Source organism: Alosa sapidissima, chromosome 1 (genome assembly GCF_018492685.1).
Source record: "Alosa sapidissima isolate fAloSap1 chromosome 1, fAloSap1.pri, whole genome shotgun sequence".
Lineage (NCBI taxonomy): Eukaryota > Metazoa > Chordata > Actinopteri > Clupeiformes > Clupeidae > Alosa > Alosa sapidissima.
The window spans coordinates 29,354,637-29,364,513 of record NC_055957.1 but is presented as its reverse complement, the minus strand read 5'-3'; the positions used below and the strand labels follow the sequence as shown (position 1 = coordinate 29,364,513).

Here is a 9,877-nt window from a genome sequence, read left to right as displayed (position 1 = left end):
GCGCAGACTGTTGTTTTAGTTTAAGATTAAAGCGCTCGGCACGGCCCATCAAGCCTCTCCCCAAAGGGTTTTAAATTCTCATCGACCCCCCTCTCTCAGCATTCTGCTGCACATAAATTGTCTTGGCACACGGGAGAAAGATGACGCTGGGCCCCATTCAGAGCTGATGAAGATCAAACCCCTGTTTGCCGGGTGGGGGGGGGGGGGGGGTGTCTTGGCAAGGGGGAGACTTGGCAGGTTGGCAGATGTGACATCAAGACTTTTTAATTTCCCTTCTCATCGACCGAGAGACTCTTGCCACTTAATTCATTTCTAGATGAAATTAAAGAACAACGGAAATAAATGCATTATGTAAATACATTAAGTGAGTGAGTGAGTGAGTGAGTGAGTGAGTGAGTGATTTGTGCGTGTTTGTGTGTTTGTGCGTGTGTGCGTGTTTGTGCGTGTGTGCAGTGCTGGTGACTTCCTCTACTCTATTTCTCCTGATCTGGAAGCATAGTTACACTCAACAGCAACTGCAGCAGACAGCCCCCTCTCTCCAGCTGACCTGAGAAATCAGCACCTCACTCGCCCCCTCCCTCCTCTCTCTCTCTTTCCTCTTTCTCTCTCTCTCTCTCTCTCTCTCTCTCTCTCTCCTCTCTCTCTCTCTCTCTCTCTCTCTCTCTCTCTCTCTCCCTGTCAACCTGAGCAAGTACAAGAGTCATCACCTCTTCTCTCTGTCCATCTATTTTCCTCCCTTCCTTTCTCTCCCTCTTGTATCCCTTTCGTCCACTCTCTCTCTTTCCCTCTCAACGCCTCTCACTCTTTCTCTCTCTCACTCTCTCTCTCCATGATGGCTCACTCACTGTCAGCAGCAGTGCAGAGAGAAGACAGCTTAGAGATGAGAGAAGAATGGCTGTGTGTGTGTGTGGCTGTGTGTGTGTGTGCATGTGTTTCTGTCTGCATGAGAAAGGGAGACAGTCAAGTGGAGGGAGAGATGAGGTGGTGTGGCAGGGGGTTGGTGGGGCCAACGTCTTGTGAGAAACCAGAACAGAGTCAAAGTGAACATGTGGACAGCCCATTGGCTGCCTGAATGGCCGTGGACAGCCTTGGCATCAACACACACACACACGCACACGCACACGCACACGCACACACACACACACACACACACACACACACCAACCCTGGGCCGGAATGATGTATGAGCTCGGACAGTGTCGGCAGATGGGAAGGAAACAAAAGAAAAACAAGGGGGGTGAAGAAAGAAAGGAGCAGAGAAGAGAAAATGAAAAGAATAAGAAGTGAGTGAAAACAGAGAGAACAGAGGAGGTGTGTCTCCCCCTCTCTCTCTCTCTCTCTCTCCCTCTCTCTCTCTCTCAGAACAGAGGAGGTGTGTGCATCAGTCAACACCTCCTAGCACATCTCCACGTAGTGGGCATGCTCTCACTCCTCAGCTCCAGGTTGTTTTTATTACTAGTGGTGTCACCCCCCCTCTCTCTCTCTCACACACCGTCTCTCTCCCTCTCTCCCTCTCCCTCCCTCTCCCCCTCTCTCTCTCTCTCTCTCTCTCTCTCTCTCTCTCTCTCTCTCTCTCTCCTCTCATAAGCGCTTTTGCTGGGGAAGAGTCTTGAGTGTAGTTGTCTTTGTAAACGCACAATGGCCGTCGTCTCCCGTCTCCCCTCCCGTCTCTGTCTCCAGCATGGCCAATTAAAGGTGTTCAATTCCTAATGATGTTGAAAGTGTCCTAAATAAATAAAGACAAAACGCCCCGAGCCACCGGCACACACACAGAGAGAAAGGGATGGAGAGAGAGAGCGAGAGAGAGGGATGGACTGAGAGAGTGAGAAAGAGAAGGATGGGGTGAGAGAGTGGAGAGAGAGAGAGAGTGTGCCAGGCAGAGGATGCCAGCCGCCGTGGTTGTGCCCGCCTCAGGAGGAGCCGAGGGGCACTGCGTCACCGCTGGGCGACGTGGGCACTGTCTTTGATACACGGCAGCTAAATGGGAGATCGCATTTGCATAATGAAGCCACTGCTTCAGAATTAGTACCATTCCTTGGAGGTAGAGGAGGTTTGTGTGTGTGTGTGTGTGTGTGTGTGTGTGTGTGTGTGTGTGTGTGTGTGTGTGTGTGTATGTGTGTGTTAGTGTGTGTGTGTATGTGTGTGTTAGTGTGTGTGTGTGTATGTGTGTGTTAGTGTGTGTGGGTGTGTGTGTGTGTGTGTGTGTGTGTGTGTGTGTGTGTGGGTGTGTGTGTGTGTGTGTGTGTGTGTCACATTGTGCGCTATTGTAAAACTCCGAACTTCACTCCTCCTCCTACTTCCAAATGGGTGAGCGTTACCATAGTGCCGACTTGTCTCCGTGGTGACTGGCAGGTAATTCCGGAATGCAGGCCTTGATAGCCCAGAGCAGTGGATGCATTCAGTAAACAAAACAAACACACACACACACACACACACACACACACACACACACACACACACACACACACTCACTCCCTTTCACAACAAACACATGCACATATACTATCTCATAACACACACTCACACACACATACACACACACACACACACACACATACTAATGAGCTGGAGGACAGAAAGAGAAGGGGCCGAGTGTGAGAAAAGAGAAGGTGCCAGTGAGAGACAGCGAGCGAGAGAGAGATAGAGAGAGAGAGAGAGAGAGAGAGAGAGAGAGAGAGAGAGAAAGGATTTTCAAACTGGATGGGGAAAGTGTAGGGGTTATGAGCAGCGAGGTGAACCCAGCCACCCTTCGCATCCCCTCACTGAGTGCCTAGGAGCCTCTGTAGAGGGCTGACCAGACCCAACTCCCCACTCCCCCTCCTCTCTGGCTCTCTCCCGCTCTCATCCCCAACACGCTGGCCACTAAAGACGGGAAAGGGATGAGAAGGAAAACCGATAATTTGCTCCACTCTGACTCCGCTGCTCCTCCCAATGCACACACAGACAAGCGCAAATCACCGTAGCAAGGATTTATGACCACTGTGGGTAGCCGAGAGAGAGAAAATAAAAAACATGGATTCCTCCAGCCAGACGTTTGAATGATCCTCGTGCAGTCGCCAAATGGGCTGGGAGGAGAGGAGAGAGAGGGATGAGAAATATAAAAATGAGAGATGGGGGAGGTTAGGAAGAGACTGACCAGTAAGACCTCTCCCCAGAAAGCAGCCAGCGGACCTGGGCCAGATCCAGGCCAGATCAAGGGCACCTGACCGCAGCTGCTGACCGCAGCTCTCCCCACCCCTCTCAAATATCTGTGGACGGTCATGGACGGTCATGACCTCCTCTGTCAATCATGTCTGAATACAGGCAAAGGAGGTCACTGTGTGATTGTTCACGTGTGAGACTACTCAGGACAGTCATAAGTTGGTCAGTCATAATTCATCATTTGCAGCTGAGAGATATGGCAGGGTATGAAGTCCATAGTGATTAAGCATGCCTCCGTCTCCCACGCAGTTCAGTTAACAAGCATTTCCTGCATCTTGGTTATGCACACACACACACACACACACACACACACACACATACACAGAGATCTGTCAGCGCGAGTTGATTTAGAGGTGGAATGACGGATGCATTCCTTCTGTGTCTTACTGACAGACCCCCCCCCCTCCCCCTCCCCCCGCCTCCAAAAAAGAAAGAAATGACACATTCCAAGTTTTTTTTTGGACTATTTTTTTCTCTAAAGTGGCTTTACCTCACTCCTCCCCCCTGCAGGCAAGCCGGGTGATGATCATCACAGAGTACATGGAGAACGGATCCCTGGACGCCTTCCTGCGGGTGAGTTGACTCCTTGCTAACGGGGCTAATGGCTAAAACACACCCAGCTCAGTCCCCTGGGCTACAGCTGAACGCTAACACCTGGCGCTGGCTAACCTCTGTCCTGTCGGCCTCCAACAGAAGAACGATGGGCGCTTCACCGTCATCCAGCTGGTGGGCATCCTGCGTGGCATCGCCTCGGGCATGAAGTACCTGTCCGATATGAGCTACGTGCACCGCGACCTGGCCGCCCGCAACATCCTGGTCAACAGCAACCTGGTCTGCAAGGTGTCCGACTTCGGCATGTCCCGCGTGCTGGAGGAGGACCCAGAGGCGGCCTACACCACACGGGTGAGTCCTCTCTTCCTCTGCCTGTTTTACACTCTCTCCATCTCTCACTCCTTTCTTTCTCTGTCCCCCTCTCTCTTTTCTCTCGCTCACTCTCACTGTGTCTGTGTCCCTTTTGTTTTCTCTCTCTCTCTCTCTCTCTCTCTCTCTCTCTCTCTCTCTCTCTCTCTCTCTCTCTCTCTCTCTCTCTCTCTCTCCCTCTCTCTCTGAGACTCTGGGACGGGGCCCAGACCACAGGTTCTGTTTGCTGTTTCTGGCTGTGCTCTGTGAGCCTGACTCACTCGCAAAGAACTTGTCAGCTGGAAGCCGCTGTGCTTGGGGGTTTTGTGTGCGCACACCATGCGCCTAATGACTAACAATAACAGACCAGCGTTTGGACCTCTCTTCCAGGAAACGCATACACTCTGTGTGTGTGTGTGTGTGTGTGTGTGTGTGTGTGCGCACGCGTGTGTGAGAGTGTGTGCACGTGTGTGTGTATGTGTGTGTGTGATTTTGTGTGTGTATGTGTGTGTGTTTGTGTGTGTGTGTGTGAGTGCGCGCGCTGGTGTGTGTAAGTGTGTAAGTGTATGTGTGAGGACAAACCTGTCTCTGTGTGGGTGTGTAGGTGTGTGAGCATGCAAACCCTTATGATGAATGTTGCCATGTGTTTGTTTGTATCTTGGCCTGTAATGTCTTGCGAGCGAAAGACTAACCTCAGTGCAAGTTCATCCCTGCTTGTGTGTGTCTGTGTGTGTATGCCCCGTGTGGATGATTAACCCCCGGTGTGTGTGTGTGTCTGCTGTGTCTCTTGAAAGGAAATAACGGGAACCTATCAATCGCAGGGAGGAAAGATCCCCATTCGCTGGACAGCACCAGAGGCCATCACATACAGGAAGTTCACTTCGGCGAGCGACGTTTGGAGCTACGGCATTGTTATGTGGGAAGTGATGTCGTATGGGGAGCGGCCATATTGGGACATGAGTAACCAGGACGTAAGTGCTTATTTTGAAGCGAAAAAAAAAGTTGCTTATACATTTATTATTTTTCCAGGGTTTTACAGGCAGGCAAATGTTCTTCATAAAAGGCTCATTATATAGCTAGCCAGCAGTATTGAGTAAATCAACAATTGCCCTAACAACAACAAAAGAAACATCAAAACAACCACAGAGAACTGTGCTAATTGAACCAGGGAAAAGACACATAGAAGAACAAGAGTCAAACAACCCTCTGAACCCAAAATAAAAACAGATTTTTTTTACATGCAAAGCAGATAAATCAGCTAATCAGCTGGCTCAATGACTCAGTTACTGATTCTCCTCCCTCTCTCTGTCCATCTCTCTGTCTCAGGTGATAAAGGCCATAGAAGAGGGCTACAGGCTGCCGCCACCCATGGACTGCCCAGTGTCTCTGCACCAGCTCATGCTGGACTGCTGGCAGAAGGAGCGCGCCGAGAGGCCCAAGTTCAGCCAGATCGTCAATATGCTGGACAAGCTCATCCGCAACCCCAGTAGCCTGAAGAGGACTGGAGGAGAGACCCACAGGTATGTGTGTGTGTCTGTGTGTGTATGTATATATAATCCTGCACATTTATTTAAAAAATACTAGAGTAGAGCTTTTTTATAACGTGCTTTTCTCACAAAATAAAGTAGATGCTAAAATAAAATTTTCTCTGTGTGTCTCTGTCTCTGGTGTCAGGCCCAACACGGCTCTGTTGGAGCCCAGCAGTCCTGAGTTCTCCTCCACGCTGGGCTCAGTGGCCGACTGGCTGGCCGCCATCAACATGGAGCGTTACCGCGACAACTTCACCGCCGCCGGCTATACCACCCCAGAGGCTGTGGTGCACCTGACTCAGGAGTGAGTGTCATCACACACACACACACACACACACACACACACACACACACACACACACACACAGACACACACCGGCCTCACTGACAGCTGAGTCACCCGTGTTGTCAGGAGAAAACAGACCGGCCTACTGTGACTACATAAGAGCCTGTGTGTTATTCTGTGATCTCTAATGTATTCTTATATATTCAGAGTATATTTTGTGTGAAATATTAGACCCAGTTTAAAGCTTTATCCTGCATATCTTATACTATAACAGAGATGCAACAGGTTTTCTCTCAAAATATTTAATGAAACGTTGACTCTGAATTCTTTCTGAAGTGTTGTAGATTTACAAAGTAAGAGTGAGGACATGTCTGGTGAAATGGACCGATTGGTTGACCCAGAGGACTCTTTTTGTTGATCCTTGGTCTCTTGTCTTTTTTTCATTTACAGGGACATGGCTAGAATAGGGATTTCCTCTGCAGCACATCAAGACAAGATCCTCACCAGTGCACAAGGAATGCTGTCCCAAATGCAACAGATACAAGACAGAATGGTTCCCGTTTGAGACCAACATAAATGGATAACAATTTCAAAACATAATTTTTTGGTTTGTTTTTTTATGTGTTGGTTTTGAACTTTTTTGTTGGAAATCCATTTACCTCATCCATGCACTTTAAATTAAATACAATTTTGAACATAAAAAGAAGACGATGGCAAATTACGCAGCAGAAGAGACTGGAGGATGAGAGCTATTGAGCACTTTTTTTCACACAGCGCCCTCCATGCCCTTTAGCCAATGGAAGCTTGAGATTCACATTGACAGACTGGAAAATGACTTCTGGAAGGCTAAACTGCTGTGCCTTCTGCATTTCAGTGGATCTTAAAAGGGTGTTTCTCTTCTCGACTTTGTTTGCTTTTTTAAATGTATGTATCAGTGTATAAATGTACAAATAGTCCCTTGGGATTTTTTTTTCTGCCATTTTAAGACTTTTGAGCAGAGTCGGTCCACCTGGCAGTTAACAACGGTGGAGAAAATGGCGGCCTCAGAGATGTAACGATTTTCTTTTTTCTCTCTTTTTTGAGATTTTTTTTTCCTCTCCCTTTTTCTTGGCTCGGCAGTGCTCTCATGCTGTGGGGAGGCATTTATCTGCGGTCGGTTTCTGTGCCGAGTGAAGCGCCTCTCTGGTCTCTCGTCCAGCGCTGGACGTTCTCCAGACCAGCCCACCCCACCCCACCTCCACCTCCAGACACCCATCTCACCCCCACCCCTTTGAAATGGAATATCTGTCTCCACTCCGCAATACACCACCGGGTTCCACTTGGCCGACAATCTGTGTGCACCAGTTGGATTAGAAAACCTCGCTCCACTTTGCATCTCTCTCTCTCTCTCTCTCTCTCTCTCTCTCTCTCTCTCTCTCTCTCTCTCTCTCTCTCTCTCTCTCTCTCTCTCTCTCTCTCTCTTTCTCTTTCACCTCCTCCACCTCTCTGTGGCTCCCCCTTGATCCCTCGCTTTTGTATTTCTCTCTCTCTCTCTCCCTCGCCCTCTTTTTCTTTTCTCTTTTCCCCTTCTGCTTCCCTCCCTGGAGTCTTCCTTACTGGAGGCTGCTGGCGGGCTGTAAAGTCAACATGGGCCGCCCCCTGTCCCTGCCCCCCCCCCCCTGTCTCCGTGGAAGCGCATGGGGGCCAGCTGGCTGAGCTAAGGTAAGCCCCCCAATGGAAGCAGCCACTGACCCTGCTCTCTTTATGACGGGGTGTTTCCATTTACAGCTTATGCCCCGTAGATATTTATCCCATTATTAAGACGCAAAAAGGACTACGCAACCACGAGCGCTAGCTCTCTGGCCCACCGGCCCCAACGGATGTTGGCAGGCCACAGTGATGTTTAAATGGATGAGCTGAACGCTAGAATGCGACCACATGGCGCGCGCTGCACATACTGTGTTCCCCTCAAATGCCAAGCAGAACCAAACAATAGACCTTTGTCTCCGTCAGTCACAGAGTATATATACTCTAGCAAGCGCGCATGGAGAAAGGAGAACATTAAAGTTCAGTGCATGTTAGTGTGAGATAAGCATCCTAGCTCGTGTGGGTAGGACTGTGAGCTTGTCCAGAGGGCCAGTGTCTCATCCTCTTCTTCTTCTTCTTCTTCTTCTTCTTCTTCTTCTTCTTCTTCTTCTCTCTCTCAGCTGCAGTGCTGTCTCTGTGGACGTCCAGCATGGCAACAGTTTTGCTCCTGTGCCATCATCTGTCCAGTAATCCGTGTGACCCACCTGGATACCAACTCCCCCTCACTGTCTGTGACTCTCTCCAACCCCACCAGGACTTACTGCACACCCTGAGATTCCAGATTTCTGCCAAGCTAGCCTCCGCACCCTCCCGCCCCCAATCTACCCCCCCCCCCCCACACACACACACACACACACACACACACCACCGCGTCTTCTCAGCTTTTCCCAGCTGCACGATGTGTTTGTGTATGCTCGTGACAGAATGTCTTCTTAAAAAATTCTGCCGCAGCCCCATTGTGAGCTTTCGTCTATCTGACAGATGACAGACTGTTTGCAAAAATAAAAAAAGACACATTTCAAGGAAGAGAAGAAGAAGGGAATTAAAGGAGTAGGCAAACTCAAAAGAAGGCACGTAGGACACGTGCAGAGACTAACCCGCCGATCGCTTGACGCCGCGGCCGCTCGCTGCTTGTGTAAAGCGAGACACCTGGCGCTGAATGCTGTTTGCTAAGCCTCTGCTGTGTGTGCTGTGTTTTTCAAAGGATTATGGGAGACTCAGCTGTAAATCTAGAGACCTTTTGAGTCATCCCTGAAGTCAAAAACTATGGGAAGCCGTGGAAACAGTGATGGAGCTACACTACTGTTTGCTGCCCCAGGACTTGGGGAGAACTACGGAAAAGAGGCACATGTGTTTGTATCTACAATAGACTACAGGAATGTTTTCACACCTAAAGAAAGGGATATGAACATTTGAGACTTGATTTTTACCATCACTCTCATTATGTCACCAACGCAGTCCGTCCTGTGATGAATATGTGTACCAGATCATGAGGGATTTTTGGGTTTGTTTTGTTTTTGTTTATTTTTTTTATTTTTTTGTCCTCACATCTTTGTGACGCTTGCACATATGAAAAAGTCTGGGACCTCTGACTGTGTTTCCATGATGCCGTCATTGTTTGGTTAGGCCTTTTCTATTGGACAGGTCTGTTTGGAATATGCAAGGACAGTGTGACTGAAAAGAAGAGGAGAAGGAGAACTAGAATGTACTGTGCCAAGCTTCTTAATGTAGAATATTTCAAAAGATTACACTAACAACACCATCATCTCTCTCTCTCTCTCTCTCTCTCTCTCTCTCTCTCTCTCTCTCTCTCTCAACTGATCTAGTCATATGGATTAACGTTGTGCTTATTTGTGTCTATACTGTCATTTTTTGTTTTTGTATGATTTTAGGTACATGAAACGTCATTTATTTATGTTATTTTTTATCTAGTTTGTAAATTGTAAAATAGAAATATGAGTAAAATAAATGTAAATGATTGCCCAGTGCATTGTAATTAACGTCTGAACAAATTACTGTCAATTCAATGCTGTGCTCCAGTTCTTGACTGGAGCGAGACATGGGAGAAAAAGAATGAATAACTAGCTTATTGATTTTGATCTAAGAGTTATTTCCCCTGCTGGGCTCCCATGTGAAAGCGAGCGGGAGCTGAGGGCTTTAATCAGCCAAGGCCGTCGTCTCAGGGCTGCAGTGGGCGGCCTCAGTGTCCGAGGCCATCTCGGACTCAGGACACTGAAATAAGTGTCTCAAAAACATGAACACTAACTTATATTGATGGTGGGCTGTAGGGAATTTCAGATCATAGCCAAGTCCGTTGATTGTGAGTTAAAGAATTATTATTACAAAAAGGAAAGAGCTCATTTATAAATGTTAGGACCCCGTTATGAATGCAAGA

The 9,877-nt window shown here is 48.5% G+C and overlaps 1 protein-coding gene across 1 annotated transcript in view; it reads left to right on the top strand.

Annotated features, from left to right (window-relative positions):
• The window catches only part of LOC121681893 (ephrin type-A receptor 4a-like), a 39,481-nt gene extending 30,857 nt beyond the window's left edge, over positions 1-8,624 (top strand). Inside the window, 7 exon segments of the mRNA XM_042062200.1 lie at positions 3,717-3,774; positions 3,895-4,104; positions 4,896-5,072; positions 5,428-5,621; positions 5,776-5,934; positions 6,367-7,617; positions 8,103-8,624. Of these exon segments, the coding sequence (XP_041918134.1) occupies positions 3,717-3,774; positions 3,895-4,104; positions 4,896-5,072; positions 5,428-5,621; positions 5,776-5,934; positions 6,367-6,481 (913 nt within the window). The 3' untranslated portion in view covers positions 6,482-7,617; positions 8,103-8,624.
• Positions 8,625-9,877: the final 1,253 nt, after the last annotated feature.